A 25,507-nucleotide genomic window follows, 5' to 3' on the forward strand; every position below is an offset into this window, starting at 1 on the left:
AGCAAACCTCCAAATCTGTCTTCGAATATCTGTCCTATTTCTGCAGTGACAACGTTGTAAAATAGAGGTTAAAAAAGGGGAGGTGGGTGGGAAGTAAAAAAGGAACTTCTAAGGGATTCTCCTACTTTTTCTTCCTTGCAAAAAAACATATCGGGGAGTGCCCCACACAGATTTTTTTTTCCTCTCCTGTTCTCGATATTGCATGCAGACATTCACTCACACCAACCATGATGTTTCGAGACCAGGTTGGAGTATTGGCAGGTTGGTTCAAAGGCTGGAATGAGTGCGAACAGACAGTTGCTTTGCTTTCCTTATTGAAGCGAGTGACTCGGAGTCAGGCCCGTTTCCTTCAGCTCTGCCTTGAGCATTCCCTGGCCGACTGCACAGAACTGCACGTTCTGGAAAATGAAGCCAACAGCCCTGGTGAGTTCCCCCCCCCCCGCCTTGTCTCCTCTTTCCTCCTCCCCTCCCCTCCCTTTTGGTGCATCCAGACCATTTTGAATGCCACATTGTTCTCTGATGTATATGAGGATGCATAGTCATATTCGAAAGGTGGTGGGTTGGATGGTTTTGGTTTTTTTTTAAATTTTGGATGCTGTATAGAAATCGCTCTTCCAAAACAACCCTCTTAATGGCAACAATTGGGAGTAACTTCCTGATGATACTTTTTCCTCTGCAAGCTCATTCAGTGTAAGCTTTGCTATAACTCCGGGTAGCATGAATGATTGTAAATGTCTTTTTTTCCCCTCCCATAAAACCTGCTGTCAAATAACTAAGTCAGGTCACGTAGAGTCTGGATTTCCTAGGCTTTTTTTGGGGGAGGGGGGATAGGTTTTCCTCTGTCTTTCAGCAGTGTGCAGAAGAAGCGTAATGTTACCTTGTGAAGCATGTTGAATAATTCTTGCCTTTGCTCCTCTGAGGGTGTGCATGTGTACTTGTGTGTATGTATTTATATGACATACATGAGTTTTAGCAATTTGGGGAAGCCCATTCTTTCATAAGAACTTGGGACTGATGTGTTTTTCAGCAAAAACTTCTGGTAGTTCTTTGTGGCATTGCCAATAGGTTGAAATATTCATTATTTTACTATAGAAAATATGTGCATGTTTACATTGATACTTTAGAATTTGTTTATATTGTATTTCCCCTATGAATAAGGATTACATTATTGGAGTATCCATGTAGCAAACCCATGATATGCGGCAAAAAAGAATTAAGTGTTCATCGTGCATGTGTTAGAGAAGAGATGGAGGAAATTGATTTTTTAGAAACAATTGTTTTTCACACTACCTGTGATTAAAGAGTCTGGAAGTTCAACAGCACTAGAGGACTACAAATTGTTTGTCCTCTGTGTAAGAGCAAAAAAAAAAAAGTCATTTTTCTCAACAGTGAAAAAAAGTTTTGACATCCATATACAAAGTTTCTTTTTAAGTTCTCTGGAACCTCCTTGCAAAATCCTTGTGCAGATACTGACAAAAATTTACAAGGCATGACATTTATATAATGTCTTGTATTTTAGATTATATAATGTATTTTAGATTTTTCTTCACATATATTATCCCAATAATTTTTATCAGCCCTGTTATGTATTTCCATGTTATTATCTCCTTATTGTCAACAGTGAAGATTTAGCTTAAGAGAGAATGGTAATTATTGGCTAGTTCACATAAGCATACACATTTATTTGGTACTGGCATAACATGCTATGCTGATCGAGCTATTGTGATTTGAAAATGATAGTTTATAGAGAATTATGTGGTACACTTCTAACTAGTTTTGTCGCATTCATTAAACCATGGCTGAGTAAAGCACAACTGCTTAGAACTTGCAATTTATGGCCAAGAGAAGGTCTGAACTGGAGGCTTTGCACACATCCATTTAAACCTCCTTTTATATATGCATTTTGTGATAGGCTAAACCAGATTTTTTCAACCCATGGCAACTTTAAGATATGTGTGGACTTTCAATTCCTAGCGTGCTGCCTAGGGAATTCTGGGATTGAAGTCTCTACTTCTTTTTTCTTTAACAAGTCTAAAGAAAAGAAGAAACAGGGGCAACATGATAGCAGAATTTCAGTATTTGAGGGGCTACCACAAAGGAGTGCATCAAACTATTCTCCAAAGCACTAGAGGACAGGACAAGAAACAATGGTTGGAAACTGACCAAAGAGAGAAGCAACCTGGAATTAAGGAGAAACTTCCTAACAGTGAGGACAATTAACCAGTGGAACAGCTTGCCTTCAGAAATTGTGGGCGCTCCATCACTGGAGATTTTTAAGAGACTAGACCAGGGGTAGTCAACCTTGGCTCTTTTATGCTCGTGGACTTCAACTCCCAGAATTCCTGAGCCAGCATGGGAGTTGAAGTCCACGAGTCATAAAAGAGCCAAGGTTGACTACCCCTGGACTAGACAGTCCCTTGTCTGAAATAGTACTATAGGTTCTCCTGCTCAAGCATGGGGCTGGAAGACCTCAGTAATACAAACTAAAGGATAGTGGTTTTGTAATTTGATTATTGATAGGGGTGACATATGGGAGGAAGAGACTTCTTTAAAAAATTAAAATATGAGAGAAGGTGTTGACTTATCCAAATTCTTTATACTTGTCTAGAGTCCACACATCTTAAAGTTGCCAAAATTGAAAACCACTGGGCTAAACAGTGAAGCAGTTCAAGAATGATAAAATATCTGCAAAAGCTGCCAATGAAAATCTTATACTGATCTAAATATATGCACAATTCACACTTAGCTTGCCATATAATACTACTATATTATATATTGTAATGTATTACTATAAAATACTAATATATTCAGAGTACTAAAGTCTGTAGTCTTGAACACTAGCTTTTCCCAATCTGGCACCTTTCAAATGTTTTGGGTTTGCAACTAAGGAATTTTGGACATTTTGTTCTAAAAGAGTGCCAGATTGGAAGGGCTGCTATATTTTTTAGATCAAGTAAATGTTTGAGGTTAGGCTGATAGCAACCTGAAAAAGGGGGAGGTATGTTTTCTGAGATAATACTCAATGTGTGGAATCATTGTTACACGATAAAACCTAGGTTTCAAACATTTCTAGAGTGATATTTTAAGATGCTTTATACTTTGCCTAGTTTGTGTAAACTGTGTTGGAAGCAATGCTGAGAGGCAACACATTTTTTTCTTATATAAATAAACTTGGGCTAACTTTTGAGTAGACCTGCATAAGATTGCATTGTGAGTAGCAAATTGAGAGGCTGCTCATTCAAGCTTCCTGTCTGCCTTGGATTTATTAGACAAACCACACTCTTACTGTAGCCTTAGATTTCCTATCTGAAATAAAGAACAGTGATTTCCTTTCTTAAAAGAATGGGGATCATGTGTGCCAGTGCTTTGAGCACTCTAGGACATTACCAGGGAATGGATTCTCACTTGGGTAAAACCCTGGCTCCTTTCAATCTCCTCCTCTAAGTTGAAAGCCTTACCCAGGGGTCCTCAACCTTGGCAACTTTAAGACTTGTGGACTTCAACTCCCAGTTCTGGAAGTTGAAGTCCACAAGTCTTAAAGTTGCCAAGGTTGAGGACCCCTGCCTTAGACTCAACTTCAGTCCCTGCCTTTAGAGAAGTCGTCCAGCTCCCAGGGAAGAGCAGCTTCAGGAAGCCAGGGCAGTGGTGGGATTCAGCCAGTTCGTACCAGTTCAGCAGAACCAGTAGTTAATTTTTTGTTGCCCAGGCCCAGAATGGACTTCTGGAAGCGGCATCCACACTAAGAACCAGTTGTTCACATATTTGAATCCCACCACTGAGCCCCAGGGATAAAGCCTTCCCTAAAAGATTCTTAACATTGTCACCTAGGGAATTTTCAGGGAAAAGATGCAGGACACACCTGGAGCAGGAGTGCTTTGCAGGTGTTCATAATACTGCAAATGTTTCTTTGATTGGTGAGGGAGAGAATGGCCTTTGGGTTCAAGCCACAGGCCCAAGTTTCCCCATCTCAGTTCAGTATAAAAGTTCTAATACCGTTAGTCAGGAAAAATGCATTGCTGATTTCAGAAGTATGTTAGTTTTTTTTTTATTTTTTTAACAACCACAACAACTGAGCATGCTCAGTGTAGCTTCTTATAAATACTTCAAGTGTGCAAAGTGCAGCTGAGTCATGGGGGAGAAAGCTTATGGTGGTGATGGTGATGATTTCAAGTAGAGGTTTTGACAATAGAGATTCAAGCTTTTTCAGTGGATTCTCACATTGGTCTTTTTTTGGGAATGAACTTTTTGATTTAGTTTCTTTATCCTTCGTAAGACTGAGTCAGGATTGACAATAAGAACTGAAAAAATTGTGAAGATGAGCAATAAAATGCTCTTTTGGAGAGAGATGAACCTAGGAACTGTTGATATATGTCAGGGGTGTCAAACTCACAACGTCACATGACGTGTCGCGACGTATCGTGACTTTTTTTTGCCATTGCTGGCAATGGGGTGGGCGCGGTTTCGCTATGATGCATGTGGCCTGTGGGCCGGCAGTTTGACACCCCTGATATATGTCATTTCCTGGTTTCCTTCTGGTATTAGTAGTGTATATCTGTTTGAGGTAAAGTTCATCTATGTAGACTCAACTGGCTTTTTGTTCATTGGCACACTCTGGAGTTGTGTCCTTCTAAATATTGGGGATAGGCTGTTTTTAAATCTATGCATTCCAATTCTCTTAAAAACAGTTATACTATAAATTAGGTATGGTTTTACAGTAGGGTAAAAGTTCTATTAAATGTAGCTTCCTTGGGCAAAAATCACAAAATAAAAAATTCTGAATATTCCTCCTCTTCCTCCTCCTCCTCCTGTCTTTCCTCAATTTTGCTTGAAAATGGGGAGAGAGGAAGGGAATTTCCATTGCAGGAGCTTGAGGGAAGCTACATTAGGCACTTGGATTTGGTTTGGTTTTCTACTGATGGGCTTGAGCTAGATCAGGTAGCATATCAAGAGATTAAGAAGCTGGACTATGTGGCTGCATTTGTTCTCAAGGGCTTAGAGAGCTCTTGCTACTGCCCTTGCTTGCAAGTAATGCTATGTACTGAATGTATAGAGCTAGTCTGATGTATGGATATGTGTGGTGTTGCCATCTATGAAATGCTGGGCACACATTGCTATTCCTGGAATATTTGAATATATCAAATATATGACCTTTGCTTCTGCATTATGTGTTAGTTTATCCTCAGACTTTTAAAAGTAATTCCTTGAGAATGAAGAGCTGTAGTTTGCTAATAGAATGAAGAGCTGTAGTTTGCTAATAGATTATTTAGTGGTAACAACAACAATGACAGCAACAACAACAATAATAATAATAATAGAGTTGAAAGGGACCTTGGAGGTCTTCTAGTCCAACCCCCTGCTCAGGCAGGAAACCTTATACTATTTCAGACAAATGGTTGCCCAGTCTATTCTTAAAAACTTCCAGTGTTGGAGCATTCACAGCTTCTGGAGGCAGGTTGTTCCACTGATTAATTGTTCTAACTGTCAGGAAATTTCTCCTTAGTTCTAGGTTGCTTCTCTCCTTGACTAGTTTCCACCTGTTGCTTCTTGTCCTGCCTTCAGGGGCTTTGGAGAGTAGCTTGACTCTCTCTTCTTTGTGGCAACCACTGAGATATTGGAACACTGCTATCGTGTCTTCTTTTCATTAAACTAGACATACTCAATTCCAGCAACCATTCCTTATATGTTTTAGCCTCCAGTCCCCTAATCATCTTTGTTGCTCTTCTCTGTACTTTTTCTAGAGTCTCAACATCTTTTTTACATTGTGGTGTCCAAAACTGGATGCAGTATTCCAAGTGTGGCCTTACCAAGGCGTTGTAAAGTGGTATTAACACTTCTCATGATTTTGTATGCAGAGATCCAGGTTTGCATTCTTGGGGGTTTTTTTTCCTTTATTCATGTAGCTGCCTTGTGTAGATGATGCACAATCCAAAGAAGAATTTGGTTTAAGGTGTGCATAAGCAGGACTATATGTTTGTGTCAATCACATTCCACCCTTCAGATCTGGATCTGTTGCACAGCTGTACCATTTGACTCCATTGTCAGCTTGCAAAGTAAACATCCACTTTATTATTTATTACCAATTTTTAAAGAAAATAAAACAGTTTTTGCTGCCTGTGAATGAAATGTTTATATCCCACTGCTAGCACATGTTTTGTTAAGGGAGGGAGATGATGGTGCTAAAAATGTGTCATTTTCCCCCTCCCCTTTTTGTCCAGTCTCAGTGTAATTCTGAACAGAGCCCCCAGTGTTCATTGTGGAAGAGAATGGTGTGTGTTCTTCCAGTTCACATGAGAACATAAGGCTTGCAGGGTTTGAGGGCAGCTGTTGCTGGGGCCATTTGATGGTAGCTTCCTGCTGAATTTTGCAAAGCATAGAAAGCTACTCTGAAATTTGTTTTTAGGAAATCACTCCAGGGCTCAATTCCAAGACAGAGAGGTTTCTCTGTTTGAGTTTGTGGTGGTAAACCCTGCTGGGAATTAGGCTATTTCCTTATATAGTCTGTGAGGAACAGTGTTGTGGTGTCTTTCATGAATGCCACCATGCTGCTTAAAAGAGTTTAAAGTGATCTAAATCTTATGAATTTAGGTAAGAAAGCAAAGCAGGATTAAAAATAAATTATCTATTGTAAGAGCATTGGGGGCTGAAGGGTTGAAAGGTAGATGAATGGGCTGTTCTCTCTCTTAGTTACTTCACAGCTAGAGTTTGCAGTTCTTTAGCTGCATTGGAGAGACTTAACATATAGGATGGCTGCTTACTTCTCATGTGATAACATTCCTATTCACCTTAACTTTGGTTAAATGTGATATGAGAATGGCTTGAATTTATTTTAAGGCAGCCTGTTGGAAAAGTTATGCTTCAATGCTCACTTATTTGAAACAAGTCTTCACAAGAAATACTTTTATGTCAACATGCACAGGATCACAGAGTCATAGACTGAAATATAAAAAAATAATGGATAAATATGTATCCAACTTTCATACAATTTCCTTTTGGAGTAAATGTTAGCACTGAAAATAAATAAGAAGCAAGAAGTGTGATTAAAGATAGCAAAACTGATTTACTCTACCACCATTCAGTTTAACTCTCCATACCAATTTCCGGTTTGCAAGACATCCTTAATTTCAGCAGATCCAACTACCACTTTATACATGACCGTTTAAACTTCTCTTCTCTTTCTTTTTGAAGAACTCATCAACCACATCCAGCTATACTGTAGCTTCCTTCATTTCTTCCTTTTCATCCCATTTCTTCTTCCTATGCTAGTATTGCAGTTTGATCTTCATTCTCTCTGTATGACCAAACCACCTCAGCATATTTGTTTCAGTATTAGCCATTCATTTTTGTATTCCTTCCACATTCCTTCAGCATTTATTTGTTGACCCTGTCTTTTCTGTTTTATCATATATGCTTCTTAAGCAAACCATTTCCACTGCATTTATCTTAGTTTTGTCTACCTCCTAACATGGCTATCTGTAAAGGTATTTAGAATGATCTTGGGGAAGGTATGTGAAAACTATGAAGAGGAGGAGGAAAAGGGCGAGCAGTTAGGGGAACGTGGATAAGAAATTCTACAATCCAGAGATGGAAGGAAGTGTGAGAAAAATATCACAAAATAAGCCTTAATTTTGTTTAGTATTAGATGGGATAGCGAGAAACTTGGATAGGCTTTCAGTTATTATATCCTACAACAATAAAGTAGCATTTGTAGAATTCTTGTATCTCTTGTTTGGTCTGGTCTGCCCTGAAAAACTGATAACTTTACTCATTTTCAAATAACAATGAAGGCAGAAACACATAGCTGTTTTGTTTCTTTCAACAAACATTCATTATTCACAGTATACCACCCCTATTTACCAGCATTTTCACATCTTAAAATTTCTCCATCCATTTTCCTAACTAAGGATGAACATTTTACTGAAGTATACAAATGCATTTTCTTTTCACCATTTATGTGATTGTTTACTTCTACTTTCATGTCAAACAAAACTACCTTGATCTTTGATAAATAAATTTTCAAATCCATACTCCTACTGCACCATTTAGGTTAACATTTATAGGAAATCGTTTGGGTTCTCAGGTAACACAGCATTATTTTTACACAACAGTTCACATACATTCACATTCACAACCATTGCAGTCTATGACAACACAAGCTTCCCTAACGTATTTACAGATAGGCCTTGACTTATGACCATTTATTTAGTGACCGTTCAAATTTACAATGGCGCTGAAAAAAGTGACTTACAACTGGTCCTTGCACTTATAATTGTTGTAGCATCCACATGGTGACATGATCAGAATTTGAGTGCTTGGCAACCAGCATGTACAGAAATTATGACAGTTGCAGCATTCATGGGTCACACAGTCTTCATTTGTGACCTTTCCAGACAGCTTCCAGCAAGCAAAGTCATTGGAAGAAGCTGGATTCGTTTAATGACCACGTGATTCACTTATCGACTATAGTAATTCATTTAAGAAATGCAGCAAAAAAGGATGTAAAATCAGGTGTGACCATCTCGCTTAGTGACAGAAGTTCTGGTTGCAATTGTGGTTGTGAATCAAGGATTGGCCATTGGGAATATCATACTTGTCTTATTTCTTGCTCATTGTTGAACCATTCACCAAGTATTCTATATATTTTCAAACACATTCAAATTACTTAAAGTCCAACACAATACCACTGAAAAAGAAAAACAAGAAATCCAAGAAGAAACCAGCATGGTTGCACAAAGCTCTCTTTGACAAAATGAAAGACAAAAATAAAAAAAAATGGAAAGAGGGATACATAACTAAGGCAGAATATCAGCAGATAGCCCGAATCTGCAAAGATGAAATCAGGAAAGCAGAGACTCAAAATGAACAAAGAGTTGCAACAAAAGTCAAAGATAATAAAAAAATGTTTCTTTCAACATATAAATAACAAGAAAAAAGTCAAGGAAACAGTTTTGGTCCACTAAAGAGAGACAATAGCAAGGAAGTAACAGGCAGTAGAGAGAAAGCAGAGCTGCTTAACTCATTCTTTGCATCGGTCGTCACAGAAAAAGGACTATAACTCAACCTACCAAAACATAACTGTAGAAGACAGACTAGAAATAAAAATTAAAATAAGCAAGAAAATGGTAAGAGAACACTTGTCTGACCTTGATGAATATAAATCACCAGGACCCGATGGATTACATCCCAGAGTTCTGAAGGAGCTGACAGATGTTATCTCGGAACCATTGTTCCATATCTTTAAAAAGTCCTGAAGCACCAGGGAACCACCAGAGAATTGGAAAAGAGCTGATGTGGTTCCCATCTTCAAAACAGGGGAGAAAATGGACCCAGGAAACCACAGACCAATCAGACTAATATCAATGCCTCGGAAGATATTGGAAAAAATAATCAAAAACAGCTCTGTGAACATCTAGAAACAAAGTTATAAGTAGTAGCCAGCATGGCCAGATCATGCCAAACCAATCTTATTTTATTCTTTGACAAAGTGACTAAATTAGTACACCAGGGAAATGCTGTGGACATAGTATACTTGGACTTCAGCAAGGCATTTGACAAAGTAGACCACAACCTACTTCTTGGTAAAGTAGAAAAATGTGGGATAGACAGCTTCACCAGCAGATGGATTTGTAACTGGCTGACAAACCATACTCAATGAGTAGTCCTTAATGGTACTACATCTACATGGAGGGAAGTGAGCAGTGGAGTACCACAAGGTTCCCTCTTAGGCCCAATACTCTTCAATATCTTCATAAATTACTTAGATGAGGGAATAGAAGGGGAACTCATAACATTTGCAGATACATTAAGCTGGCAGGAATAGCCAACATCTCAGAGGACAAGCTCAGAATCCAAAAAGATCTTGATAAACTTGAACAATGGGCTCTATCCAACAAAATGAATTTTAATGTGGAGAAAAGCAAAGTTTTATATTTAAGCAGGAAAAATCAAAGGTATAAGTACAGATTAGGCGAGACCTGGCTCAAAAATAGTAACTGTGAGAGTCTTACTGGATGATCACTTGAATATGAGCCAGCAATGTGCAGCAGCAGCCAAAAAAGCTAATACAATCTTTGGTTATATAAACAGAGGCATAGAATCAAAATCACATTAGTATCAGTTTATAAAGCCTCAGTAAGATCACACACGGAATACTGCATCCAGTTTTCGTCATCACATTACAAAAAAGATGTTGAGACTTTGGAAAAAATGCAAAGAAGAGCAACTAAGATGATTAAAAGCCTGGAGACTAAAACATACGAAGAACGGTTGCAGGATTTGGGTTTTGCTAATCTAGAGAAAAAAAGACTAGTGGGGGGGACATGATAGCAGTATTCCAGTATTTGAGAGGTTGCCACAAAGAGGAGGGGGTAAACTTATTTTCCAAAGTACCAGAAGGCAAGACAAGACACAATGGATGGAAACTAATCAAGCAAAGAAGCAACCTAGAACTAAGGAGAAACTTCCTAACAGTGAGGACAATTTACTAGTGGAACAGCTTGCCTTCAGAAGTTGTATGTGCTTCATCACTGGAGATTTTTAAGAAAAGACTAGACAGCCACCTATCTGAAATGGTATAGGATGTTCTGCTTGATTGAACTAGAAGACCAGCTCTATTCTGACTGATTATCATGGGAGAATTACTCATGAGAAAACATGCTACTACTCAAAGGCAAGAAGGTCCTCCAAGGTCCCTTCCAGCTCTATTCTGATTGATTGATTGAAATCAAATACTGTGGTACCTCAGTACTCAACATTAATTGGTTCCGGGAGGCGTGATGAATACCAAAAACGAGTACCAAACAAATTTTGTCCATAAGGAATAAAATAGTGAGTCACAAGGTAGCTGACACTGATAAGTTCTAGCTTGTGCATTGAGCACCAAACAAATGATGAGTACTGGAACAAAATTTTCGCACTAAAATGCATTGAGTACCGAATTCGATGAGTCACATGATCAAAATTCAGAGTCCTAGTGGACAATCACTTAAATATGAGCCAGCAGTGTCCTGCAGCTGCCAAAAAAGCCAACACAGTACTAGGCTGCATTAACAGAAGGATAGAATCAAGATTAAATGACGTGTGAATACCACTTTATAATGCCTTGGTAAGGCCACTTGGAATACTCCATCCAGTTTTGGTCACCATGATGTAAAAAAGATGTTGAGACTCCAGAGTACAGAGAAGAGCAACAAAGATGATTAGGGGACTGGAGGCTAAAATATATAAGGAACGGCTGCTGGAATTGGGTATGTCTAGTTTAATGAAGAGAAGGACGAGGGGGGACATGATAGCAGTGTTCCAATATCTCAGGGGTTGCCACAAAGAAGAGGGAGTCAAGCTATTCTCCAAAGTACCTGAAGGCAGGACAAGAAGCAACGGATGGAAACTAACCAAAGAGAGAAGCAACCTAGAATTAAGAAGAAATTTCCTGACAGTTAGAACAATTAATCGGTGGAACAATCTGCCTCCAGAAGTTGTGAATGCTGCAACAATGGAAGTTTTTAAGAAGAGTGGACAACCATTTGTCTGAAATGGTAAAGGGTTTCCTGCCTGAGCAGGGGGTTGGACTAGAAAACCTCCAAGGTCCCTTCCAACTCTATTATTATTACTGCTGCTGTTGTTGTTGTTGTTGTTGTTGTTGTTGTTGTTGTTATTATTATTATTATTATTATTATTATTATTATTATTATTATTATTATTATTATATTTGGATCCTTGGCAACTGGCATATATTCACGAGTTTATTGTAGTGTAGTTTACCAACCATGTGATTCACTTAACAATTGTAGCAAAAAACAAACAAACATAAAATTGGGCATGATTCACTTATCTGCCTCTCTTAACGATGGACATTCCAGTCCCAATTGTAGCCATAAGTCAAGGACTTACATACATACATACATACATACATACATACATACATACATACATACATACATACATACATATTCCTCACTTCAGTTCTTCATCCCAAATCATTTTTATTTTTAATTTTATTCATGATGCCAGAGGGTCTTTGTTTAATCCCCTTCACCAAAACAATGTCTTATTTTTGTCGAAACAGATTAGACCAGCATTTTCCAACTTTGGCAACTTTAAGGCATCATGCTAGAAATCAGGAGACTATGAGTTCTAGTCTTGCCTTAGACATAAAAGCTGATTGGGGGATTTTGGGCCAGGTACTCTCTCTCAGCCCAACTCACCTAACAGGGTATGGGGAAAATAGGACGATTATTAAATACATTTGTTGCTTTGGATTATTATCATCTGGTCACCAAATGAATATCACTAAAGCCTAAAATTGTATATTTTCCAGAGAAACAAGAATGAATATGGTCATAAGGAATGGATAATCCAATAAGGGTTCCTTTTTTATATGTTTTCTCTACCACTTTTTAACAGAGGTCATGTGAATAGATTCAGGGAATGGTATAGGTAGTCCTCGACTTACGACCACAATTGAGTCCAAAATTTCCATTACTAAGCAAGACAGTTAAGTGAGTTTTATGACCTCTCTTGCCACAGATATTAAGTGAGTCAGTGTAATTAAGTTAATAACATGGTTGTTAAGTGAATCTGGCTTCCCCATTGAATTTTCTTGTCAGAAGGTCACATGACTCTGGGACATTGCAACCATCATAAATATGAGTCAGTTGCATTTGTCTAAATTTTGATCACATGACCATGGGAATGCTGCCTCGGTCATAAGTGTGAAAAACGGTTATATGTCTCTTTTTTCAGTGCCATTGTAACTTTGAATGGTCACTAAATGAGTGGTTATAAGTCTAGGATTACCTGTATATGGGCTTCTCTACAGTCCTTTGAGAAAGACTGTTTGGGAAAAAATCAGGCTAAGTGCGGCTGCCCAGGACTGTGTTGATCAGTTCTGTGATGGCATAAAGGTTAAATATATATTCGCACTAAACAAGTAAGAGATGTGTTCCTGGTTCTGAAGAAGCCTTAGCCATCTTTTTTTTTTCATACCCAAAATCCTTAGTTTTTGTCCTTGGCACTCTCATTAAGACAGGATTGACAGGGTAAATGGGTTGTATAAGAATTTTCAAGGGGCCAAAAAGTGCAATGGGCAGGGCAACAATAATAATAAGCTAATAAAGGCCAGCCTTTTCTGGATATTCTTTCTCTTTGGGATGGAGCTGGGAGGTATTTGCTTTTTTAAAATGTTAATTGTATTTAAGAATTTACTTCATAAATTTGGTTCACTTCTCACTTCAAACTTGGCAAAATACAGTCATCAAGTTTTAGCTGTTTTCTGATTAGAGGGGGCTCTGACAGCTGGAAGAAAGGGCCACGTGTGATCCTGGGACTTACTGCCACCCTTTCCCCCACCAACACACCAAAAATAATTTGGAAGGTTGTTTCTCTTCCTGCAGCCTTTAATGTTATTGCCATTTGTAATATACTATACTTGGAGAAATTGTACAATGAACGAACTTCCCATGTTTCAGTGCAGTAAAGATTAAATGTTAGAAGCAAGTTGGGTTTATTCATGTATTTGTCCTACATCCAAATAGTTATTACAACCTGCCACATCTCCTCTTTCCTACAAAGATTTGTTTTTCAAAGAAAGCAAAGCTTTTTTATCTAACTATTACTGTATTTGTTCCTTGTGATTTGCTTCCTGTTGCAGAATCTTTAGGCATTTCTTCTGGTTGCAAAGCTGATATAGGAGAAGAGAAAATCTACAGAGGATGAAATCTTACCAGGATTGAATTGAGTGACACTGTGGATTTCTCGACCTAGTAAAAATAATACTCAGCTGTTTCTAGGCCTTCCTCCCCTTTCCTGTCAGCTTTGCACCCACCTGTTGCCTCTTGTCTTAACTTTATCTTGTTGAAAGTTGAATTCAGTCTTTTAAATACAGAAATGGACCTAATTATACAGTATGAAGAAGGCGACCTTGTCTTTAATTTGTGAGAACCCCCAAAGCTTCAGTCTTAAGTATTCTTAACTGCATGATGCTTCAGTGGCTGGTGAAACATAAACCAGAAAAGGCCTCTGCCCCAAAGAGCTTACAGGGAAACTTCCAGCTATAGCAGAATGAAAGGAAGGGACAGGAGGTGTGCTGAGAGATAAACATAGGCAAATGCAGTTCCATGGTTTTGGCTTTCATTTTAACTGAGTGTGCAGATGGAGAGTTTAAGACTTTCAGTGTTTCTCAACCTTGACAATTTTAAGGCATGTGGACTTCAACTCCCAGAATTCCACAGCCAGCATTGCTGGCTGTGGAATTCTGGGAGTTGAAGTCCACATGCCTTAAAATTGTCAAGGTTGAGAAACACTGGAAGTGAAAGTCTGCGGGACTTTTAAAGAGGAATGATTATTTCCTTGATTTATTTATTAGATTTTTATCCCATCTTTATTACTTTATAAGTAACTCAAGGCAATGAACATACCAAATACTCATTCCTCCTCCTCTCTTTCCTCACAAAACCCCCATGAGGTATGTTAGGCTGAGAGAGAGTGACTGGCCCAAAGTCAACGAGCTGGCTTTCATGCCCAAGGCAGGACTAAAGCTCACAGTCTCCTGGTGATTGGCCCAAAATCCCCAGGCTGGCTTTTCATGCCTAAGGCAGGAGTAGAACTGACAGTCTCCTGGCTTCTAGGCCAACATCCAGCTTCCAATAAGCAAAGTCACTGGGGGAAGTTGGATTTGCTTAATGTCTGCATGATTCCTTAAGAACTACAGTGATTTACTTAATAGCCATAGCAAAAAGGTAAAAAAACAAAAACAACCTCAGGCGCAACTCAATTAACAACCTCTTTGCCTAACAATAGAAATTCTGTTCTCAATTGTGGTCATAAGTTGAGAACTGCCTATAGACAGATTTTCATTTTAGGCTTTTCAATTGCTGCAGAACGTCCATATCAGAGAAGGAATTATCTGCCATTCCCATTACTTTTCTGATATCTAGATATTGGGGAGCAGGGGGAAATTGTGATTCATCATTTTTGTTAGGTTTTGTTTCCACAAATCATGGCAGGAAGCCCTTCCATACTATTATTGTGTAGAATTTGTTTCAGGAGAGAGAGTTGTGTTGAGATATGAAAATAGTTCCCACATGCGAACATGAAAAGAGCATCTAAACCTGTGTCTCCCACACTACTCAGCAGGATGCCTCACCAAAAGCCCACAAATTGGACATGAAGCCCTTTCTGTTTGTTATTCTGCAGAACTGGTATTCATACACATGAAGGGGAAATGTAGCCAGCATGACTGTTAATTGAATCTCTGTGTAACCAATTCCATGAGATGGCATATCTCAGTTCCTGCTTCTCCTCTTGCCCTAATAGTCTGCTGATTCACACGGGTGGATCAGTGGCTGAAACTATCAAATACAGTCCAGTGAAATATACAAGGAATAGCACTGTGAGTACTAACATTAAAAAAACTGGCAATAGTGAACAAGTCTCAGATGCAGTAAATTATTGTGAATCCATATGTGCTTTTCAAACAGTTCAGCCTTGCACCTGAAACTACAAGAAAAGCATGAATAGGCAATAAATTGAATTTCATTGGGTTTAGAGATTCATTTCATTCCCTAGCATTTTAATAACCAGAAGTTTCTGTTAAAGATTCTTGACCAGTAGATTTATTATTATTATGGAAAGAGATACATAATTTTATACAGTTTTATTTTGACTAAGTGATAAATAATTTTAGATTAATTTTTTGGTTCAAAATTCAATTTTAAACAGTTTTAAACACAGAATATATGAGAAGGCAATCACGGTCTTTATTTCATTCACCAAAAAGTGAATTCTGATACTCTTAGACAAAAACATAAGGAGGGGAGCATTTGTTGAATTGGGTAGTCTCTTCATTTTCAAAATGTTTATTTAGTGGTCTGTGATCGCAGAAAGCTTGAAAAACATTTGCTTTGCATCCTAGTAAAATAAAGGGAGAAAAAAATCCTATGTTTTCTCCATATTATATATCATTATACTTCTAGATGTCTTTCCTCATATTTTTGCTAATCTAAAATCTTGCAGCATTGCAGTGGTTTTATGTTAGGAAATTGCTCCAGTCCTCCAAAATTGCCATTTTCTTCTTCTTTTCCAGCTCTACAATATGCTTTGAGAAGGGCTGCACTGTGTAATTATATAGGTAGTACTTCTTTAACACCTGCAATTGGGATTGGCAACTCTGTCACTAAGCAAATCAGACACCAAGAGGGAAGTACCTAACTACAGTTATGTTTTCCTTTTCTTTTGGAAGGCTCACCCCAGCTACACTTGAAATAGCTGGCTCAAAACAGACACAATTAATTAGTTTCACACCTTTGGTTTTTGTTTACCTTCTAACAACTCCCTTGCACTTTAGAATGCTCACCTCAGTGCTGGGATAATTAATAAGGAAATTAATGTTTGTATTTATATTCATTGGAGAGGAAGGGATTGCAAGAGAGTAAGCAGGCACACATCAAAAACAATGCACTGGCACTGGCAGTCATGAGTACACTACACAAACAGCCTGGTGTATTCCCCATGGTTTGCCTGCTTATTCTCCTTTCCAACTTTTATGCTCTGCAAGGGAGAGGGGAGAGAAAAGCAGCATGTCAGGCACTGGATAATGTGTACTGACTGTAATGATGATCAAGTGACTGAAAGATGCTGCAAATATTGTAAACACGGGCATTGGTTGTAAAGTTAATTTTTCAGCACCATTGTAATTTTGAATGATTGCTGAACGAGGCAGTCAGTAAGCATTGACTACCTGTATAAGTAAGGATTTTACTCTATATTTGCAATTACACATTCATTGTCTTACTTAATGATCCATAGCTGAGAACCTACTATTGCTCAGCTGCTTCTACAGGGTCAGCATTTCCACTGACTATCCTCATATTTTCAGAAATCTTTCATAGTAGTTTACAGTCACCTCAGACCCATATGTGAGGCCAAAATATTTTTGTCCCAGTGTGAATTTTTACACTGGTTTCCACACATCAGTCTGACATTATTAAATTAGTTAGATTTATTGAATGAATGGTGAATGGCTTGACTCATGTGATATTTGGTGAGCCAACAAAATAAATAATATTACAATTCAGCATGTGTATGAACCCAAATTACGTTTCCCATCTCTCCATTACCTTCCCCAAATTCAGGGAAAATACACGAGGGTATTCTTTGTTTTTCTGTACCTGTACTCCAGATGGCTCCTTGATTTGTGTTTGCAGGAACTGTTGATTCATTTGGTTTAGATTTATTCAGTGTTTGCTCATAGACTTCCACTAGAAACCACAAGGATGAAAAGTATGTTGCAGGAACACAGCACAAAACCCCATTTTTCATATTTATGTCCTGACATCAGGCAAGTATGCAAGTCATGGAGTCTCTGTTATGATGTCACAACACTGTTTCAGCCCTTCTTCCCACAGCGGACCCTTATAGCTTTGGTTGAATATTGGTTTGCTAGCTACAAACTTTGCCTTTCACTTTTCTTTGCTCTTTTAGCTTTGCACAGTCTGCTGGAGGTTCTTTCAGAACTAATAATAATAATATAACAACAATAATAATAAAGTTGGAAGGGACCTTGGAGGTCATCTAGTCCAACACCCTGCTCAGGCAGGAAACCCTAGTGTTTTGGGGCATTGAGATTCTGTAGTCAATTTTATGAATATTACAGATTTATACAATTTGAAGATGTAGATCTTTGGAAGGAAGAGATCCACTGTTTACATCTTCACCCATTTGACTTATTAAATCAAGAAAGAGCCTGTCTCTGGAGATAGATCCCATTTGATATTTATAAACATTAAGAGACAGTGATACAGCCCATAATGAGGCTGCAATAAGATCTTCTTTGGGATGGGAATCAGCAGAAAAACCTGCTAAAATAATTTCTATCTGGCCTTAAATGTACTTTTGGGGGCCAGCATGGCTTGGTGTACCACTGCCTAGTCATAAAGCAAAAACTGTCCTGTCACACGTTTTGAAGAGGAGATTGATAGGAGCTTTATCCCTGTTGATTCCTGAATCTCCTCAAGTAACACTCCTACCTTTGGGACAACCATGACCTGAATGACTGAGAATCTCCATAGACCTTTTGTTTGGAAGAGTATTATTTAATTGGGGCATCATGAGTTATTACTTTTATTATGGTTTTAAATCTTTTTATGTCCACCAGTGTCACTGCTGTGAGAGGGACAGCTCTGTAAATAGTTAAAATAAATAAATAATCTCAGACTGAGTAGTTTTAGATAACCAGATAAAAATAGTGGTAGGACATAGTGGCAAGAGGCATATTTTGTTGACTTGATAATTAATAATAATAATAATAATAATAATAATAATAATAATAGTAGTAGTAGTAGTATTAGTAGTAGTAGTAGTAAAGTTGGAAGGGACCTTGGAAGTCATCAAGTCCAACCCTCTGCTCAGGCAGGTAACCCTATACCATTTCGGACAAATGGCTGTCCAGTTTCTTCTTAAAAACTTCCAGTGTTGGAGCATTCACCGCTTCTGGAGGCAGGTTGTTCCACTGGTTAATTGTTCTAACTGTCAGGAAGTTTTTCCTTAGTTCTAGGTTGCTTCTCTCTTTGATTAGTTTCCATCCATTGCTTCTTGTCCTGCCTTCAGGCGCTTTGGAAAATAGCTTGACTCCCTCTTCTTTGTGGCAACCCCTGAGATACTGGAACACTGCTATCATGTCCCCCCGCGTCCTTCTCTTCATTAAACTAGACATACCCAATTCCAGCAACTGTTCCTTATATGTTTTAGCCTCCAGTCCCCTAATCATCTTTGTTGCTCTTCTCTCAACATCTAGAGTCTCAACATCTTTTTTACATTGTGGTGACCAAAACTGGATGCAGTATTCCAAGTGTGGCCTTACTAAGGCATTATAAAGTGGTATTAATACTTCACGTGATCTTGATTCTATCCTTGATATTACAACTACATTTCTATTGCCTGGTCATTCATACTTTAGCGAGGTTGCATTACTCTGTTTGATGCTGCTGTGCTCTTAAAAATAATTTGCAAACTGCAGTTGATCTAGATTTAAGTTATTAGGGTCTTTCTGGGATCAGAAGATCAGACTACCCTGCTTAGTCTCTTCTGCTAGCTACACTGTTCATCAAGTTATTTCGGCAGTCTTTGAAAGGCAGCTTTTATTCTTTGAAGAAATACAGGTAAGTCTTCAACTTAAGACCACAATGGAGGCCACAAATTTGGTCATAAGTTGTTACAGTTGTAAGTAGAGGGACCATACGACTGGGGTTGATTTTATGACCATTTTTACACCAGTCGTAATGCAATTGACCATGGTTGTAAAATCATATGATCATTAAGGAAACCATATGGTTGTTTAGTAACTTCAACATACCCATTGCCATTCTTCTGGAAAACACCAAAAAACATTGCAAATTGCAGTCATGTAACCATAGAATGCTGTAACTGGTCCTAAATGTGAGCCTGTTCCTGGAAATACCACAGAAAATGTGTTCATGTCATCAGTGGGATGCAGTAATTGTAATTTTGAGGAACGGCTGTAAGTAGCCTTTTAAAAGTCTGTTGTTATTTCAGTCATTAAACAACCAGTCATAAGTTGAGGACTGCCTGAAGCATGGCATGGAGCCAGAGTATCTCAAGAACTGCTTCCTACTGTAATTCCACCACTAAGATCAAGCTCCATGTTCCCTCGCTATCTGAAATGCATAAGGGGCAGTGTGCTGGTTGCTTTGGTACCCATTATGTGGAATCCCCAGATGAGTTTCCTGGTTGTGTTATTTTAAAGCTAGTATGAATTAAAAATGTAATATCTTCACTTGACTAGATGTTATATGGGAATAATAATGTGAATTTTCTAGCACTGATAAGTATTAAAGCGGTGACCTCATTAAAATTATTTGGTTTAATCAGGCTAGATTTATTCAATGAACTAAATATATTAAATTTGCATTTTCATAACAGGGAGGAGGAAGAATAGCTGTCAGTCACTCATACTAGCCTATGAAACCTTTCCCTGCATCTGTATCCTACCGTGTTTCCCCGAAAATAAGACCAGGTTTTATATTTTTATTTATTTTTTGCCTCCAAAAGAGGCACCAGGTCTTATTTTTGGGAGATGTCTTACTCACCCCTGGCTCTGACAGTCCCGCCCAGCAGGCCCACTTTTTCTGGGGCCTGAAGGAGCAGCTGCATTCTGGCCTGCATTTTGCAGTCAGGCCTTTCTGGAAGGCTTCTGCAGCCGAGTACCGAGCTATGGATTAATCCATAGCTTGGTCCTCGGCTGCAGAGGGCTTGCAGAACCACGCTATGAATTGAATCCATAGCTTGGTTCTTGGTTGCATAGGCCTTCCGGAAAGGCCTGTGACTGAGAAATGCAGGCCTGGCTGCAGAAGAAGCCGCAGAAGAAGTGAGCCAGCGAGGAGAGGCCTGGCTATGAGGTAAGTGGGTGCGGGGTGCATGGGGCAGATCCACCCCCCTCACCCCTGCTCTAGCTTGATTTTTAAGTGTGTGCCTTGCCCCAAAAGTAGGGCTTATTTTGGGGGTAGGGCTATCCTCAAAAATCAAGCTAGGGCTTATTTTCAGAATAGGACTTATTTTTGGGAAAACATGGTACAACCTTTCTATCAAGTTCTGTCTAGGTTGTCTGGATGTAGTTGATGAAAAAGTTTTACTGATGCCACCATCTGCTCTTCAATGGAGAGGTGCCATCTGGAACTTGGATGAGCCAGAAAAGGAAATCCTCTTTTCCCAGGAATAAGCTTTCAAATAAATGACTTCAGGATTTCTCTTTTTGGAGCACATGGTGCTGGATTACATACTGAATATTGAAGAAATTAAGACCAAAGGATGTTTATTTTAATAATGGCAATAAGAATTTGAGAGAATTTTAATTGTCCTGCATTACATAAAGCTGAGATCTGCAGATCAAAGCTAGCGTTCAGTAATCTCTAAACATTCTGACCCAATGGATAAAGAGATGTATTATTTCTTTATTTAAAAGATTTATGTGGCTGCCCATCTTAAGTAACTCTGGGTGGCTCACAACCGCCATATAACCAATAAATAAAACAATCATAAAAACAGTACAAACAATTAACAGAAACTCTGCACCATAACCATCACCCTTGGGATGCCTCACAGCAGGCTTGGCTACCCTCTTCCATACTTTCTACCCATACCATTCCAGCACTCCAATAAAAAGCCAAGTCTTAATGATCATTTAAAAAGCTAGAATGGTGGGGGCCTGTCCAATCACTGGTGGGAGGGCATTCCACAAGATAAGAGCAGCCACTTCTGTGGTCCTGCTAGGTAGTAAGATTTCAGGAAAAGGGACAGGTGAAAATTCTTAGGAATAGACAGCCCCACCAATAATTCTCCATGAAGATGAAGATTAAGAGAATTTGAGCTTATACAGAATTATTCAGACTTGAGTGAGCAGCTCTAAAAAGAAAGAAAGACAAATAAACACAACTACGTGAACATCCTTTATTGACTTTGCTACTTCTAGTTCTCCCAGGGTTTTCTGAGGCTTCTGTCAGAGTTCCCAGGCCTAGTCACATGAAATCTGTTTTCTTTAGTTCCTTTAGGGCAGGAGTACCCAAGCCCCAGTCCGCGACTCAGTGCTGGGCTCCTGTCCATTCAGAACCGGGCTGCTGTCCATTCGGAACCGGGCTGCAGAAGTGGTGGACGCACATGTGCAAAGCTGCATTTGTGAAGGCGGTGCGTGCGTGGCAGGAAACCACCCCCTCTCCCACCCCACCTCGGCGCCACCACTTCTGGCCCGCCAAACCGAAAAGGTTGGGGACCACTACTTTAGGGGACTGCAACCAAAATTTGCCCAAACAAAGAAATTTCCTTCTTTCTTTGATCTTGAGTGGTATCCTTAGACTCTTACTGGAAAAGTTGATGGCTATTCTGAGAGAGAGGACTTAAAGGACCATAGCTAACCAGCAAGTTTCTCAAAACGAAGAGTCCCCTTAATTTGTTATATTGCATTTTTTAAAGAATAAGTTTTGATGGGGAGATATGCATACAAGTAGCAACCACTGGCATACAATAAATTTTTCTTTCAGTTTTTAAATGGAGCATACCTAAGCCATATCAGTAGACAGTATCTGCCGTTTGCAGTGTTTATAACAGTAGTAGTTAATGTTTCTTATATACAGCAGATTTAAAATAAACTTATCTAACTAAATGAAAAGTTACAGCCATAACTATAATTTATTTTAATAAGTATTGTTTTTGCTCTCCCTACTTATCTATTAAATCATTTCTGTTGGAATTCTTGGATTTCAATTAAATAACTAGAAATATTTCTTTTCCAGTTCTTTTTTTAAAGTAGTCATTGCACTAGTATTAGCTTGCTGTTTATATAATAATTCATTAGATCACTAATATATTGATGCCAGATTCCAGAGCTCTGACATACAGACTGTAAGAAAAAAGGCATTTGCTAGATTCTTATGTAAACCCTTTGATGCTCAGATGTTTTAGATCATTGTGGTATTTGTTTAAATTTCTTCCACAATAATTTTTGAGACTATGCCATGGATAAAATAATAAAGATTTGCTTAAATCGAGCTTAGCCCTGGGTAACTTACTGTAAACTGTTAGTTTTCTTGCCAATAAGATAGATGTAGTTTGCCATTTTCCTAGAATCCTTCTTGCAGGATGATTTTTCAGTTTCAAATCTCTAACCTATAGCCCTAAGATTTTCTAAGTATCTCCTACGCACAAGTCATGCTCAGCTTTTTTTTCTTTTTCTTTTTTTGAGAATACAATACTCAGTTTTGGTGGACAGGGATTGAAATCCCTCTCTGATCTGCCAAAAAGGACACAGTATTCCACATGTGCAGATAATCCTAATTAATTCTCTGTCCTATTTACTTATTCATATATTCAAATAAAATCAGAAAATATAAAAAACCTGGCAAGTGCAAATCATGGATCAATCAGTACAGCCATCTAGCAGGCTTCAAATGACGACTAGATCCCCAAGCACATTGGTACAAGCGTGTTTTCAGAGCCTTTTATAAGACAAGCAGGGTTGGGCCCAATATAACACCTTCGAGGAGATGAAGTTTTGGTTCACTGCGACAGAAAAGGCCCTTCTCCTGGGCCCTGGCAGATAACCCTCCTTAATAGATGGGAACCATAACATGGTTATTCTGCTGGACCTGATGAATAAGTAGATGTAACTGGGAAATCTGATCCCTGAAATAACTCACCCCGTGGCCTGTAGGGCTTCATAGGTGATTACTAGCACTTTGAATTGCAACCAGAAACAAACTGGCCACTAATTCAGTTCATAGAGCAGAATGTTCGTTGAATGAAAGCACACATAGCTGTTTGTGCCACTGCATTTTGTACCAGTTGAAGCTTCTGGATACTCTTTTAAGGGCATCCAATGTAGACTCTCTTAGAGTAATCTACTGGGGAGGTACCAGGGCATTAGTGACTGAGATTACAGCATCCAGGGGCAACTAGCGCACAACACAAATCTGTGCAAAGGCTCTCTTAGCCACAAGCAGGAGCTGTGAGTCTAGATTGGGCACAGGGTCAACCCTATCCAGTTCCATAGATAGTACAGGTAGTCCTTGACTTACAATCACAACTGATACCAGAATTTCTGTCACTAAGCAATGTGGCCATTAAATGAGTTGTATCCAATTTTACAATCTTTTTTGGCGTGGTCTTTAAGCAAATCTAGTCCCCCCCCATTTATTTTGCTTATTGGAAGTTCTCAGGGAAAGTTGCAAATGGCAATCGTGGGACCCCAGAATGCTGCAACTGTTGTAAATACATGCTTGAATTTTGATTGTGTGGTTTTTGATCATATGATTATCAGGAAGTTTGGTTAGTTTTTGTCAAGGTCAGTGTAGTTCTAATGTTGAATTATAATAAGATTTGAAAGAGAAGATAGCAAATTGCAATAGAGCTGGTTGAATGTTGACTTCTTGATGATGGGTTTTTTTGTTAAAAGGTGATGCTTTAAAAGGAGGCAGCAGTGAAAGATCAGAAATCAATGTTTTTTTTCAGATGTGAACTGATATTGCATTCAATTATTTCTATGATTAATGCCCATGTGAATGCTCACTCCTTTGTTGCCTATTAAGATAAGAAAACAAAGAAACAATTACAATGAAAAGTGGTTATTTTGTGATACCTGAGTGCCCCAATGGCAAGTTATTTTTATTTTATTTATTTATTAAATTTGTTTCCCACCCATCTTGCTGCGATTCCAAATTCAGATCTGTATAGGCAAAGCTGTGAAGACAGACTTGGGAATTAATTAGGTGTTTTACTGTGATTGAAAGTTGAGTTTCTTAGTTGTACTGAGTACAGTTATGTCAAACATGATAAGTTGCAAAATCACACCAAATTACTTATACATTAAGCCTGATTTTGTCCTTCAACTCGAAGCATGTGATTCCATCTTGAAACAAAAATATTTCCCATTTCTGACTATTTATGTTTTTCTTCATGCTGGGAGATGAATCTGTAATCTCACACCAAGCCTGTACAACTTGTAGAAGAAAAAGGTCATAGTGATAAATTTGAAAAAATTGCAGGCCACAAAGGACTATCTAGCATGCCAATCAGTTTCTTGGTGGCAAGCTAAGCAGTAACAGCCCTGGAACTGACACTATCAGTGCAGATCCACACAGCAGTGGCAATGAATTTATTGAGTGTTTAAAAACACTGTGTCATGGTTCCGACAGACAGAGTCGAATAAAGCAGAACTCCTTGAAAGTTCCTCAAAGAACAGGTTATTAGTTACAAAGTATCAGCATGGTCAAAAGTGAAACCAAGTCTGAATACACAAGTAACAATTGCCCAATTACAAAGTTAAATGTCTCACCCACAAACCTATGCAAGCAACTATGTTCCCCAATATACTTATTTGGTAAGCTTTTATGCAATGCCCAGTCCCTAGCCTCAGGAGCAGCAGATGACCTTGGTTCCCACGGGACAGAAGATTATTTCGACTAACAAAGCACCTGGGCAACCCCCCTCCCTCCATTCTATGTGGCAACCTGGAATGAGAAGAAAAAATGGCTGCAGCCATGCTCATTGTAGAGTTGACACACTGGTGAATGCACAAGGCTGCTTGGCACACCACATGTTCTGCAGACCTGCTTTAACATTGCTTAATAGTAGGTCACTGAATTATGCCTAGGGAAGGTTGACTCTGTTGCTTCTGATTACTTCAGCCTTCCTGCTTATTTTTGCAAATCTTATCAAATTTGGTTTGTTAAACTTGAAGATTCATCTTATAATATGTCACAGTATAACATATTTCTGTGCATTATTTTCATAAGTATGCACATTTCTATGAACCTTTCCCCAGTATATGCATTTTTTTTTAAAAGTGAACTGCCTTGCAAAATTCAGAGAAATAAGACTTCAAATGATTCATTGAGTGTCCTATGTTCAGTCCACGTATGTTCTTGCTGATAAAAAAAGCTAAACTGGTTGGCTGATTCGGGCTGAAAACCTGGGGGCATTTTTCTTTGGGAATGTTCCTATGAACATT

At 38.6% G+C, this 25,507-nt stretch overlaps 1 protein-coding gene across 1 annotated transcript in view; it reads left to right on the forward strand.

The window, feature by feature from the left end:
• Positions 1-221: 221 nt before the first annotated feature.
• The window catches only part of SAMD4A (sterile alpha motif domain containing 4A), a gene marked incomplete at its 3' end in the record, with an annotated part of 126,566 nt that continues 101,280 nt past the window's right edge, over positions 222-25,507 (forward strand). The window contains exon 1 of the mRNA XM_015823310.1: positions 222-423. Within this exon, the coding sequence (XP_015678796.1) occupies positions 228-423 (196 nt within the window). The remainder of the gene's footprint in view (positions 424-25,507) is intronic.

The sequence above is a fragment of the Protobothrops mucrosquamatus genome, unplaced genomic scaffold (genome assembly GCF_001527695.2).
Source record: "Protobothrops mucrosquamatus isolate PMUCROS unplaced genomic scaffold, P.Mucros_1.0 scaffold1833, whole genome shotgun sequence".
Lineage (NCBI taxonomy): Eukaryota > Metazoa > Chordata > Lepidosauria > Squamata > Viperidae > Protobothrops > Protobothrops mucrosquamatus.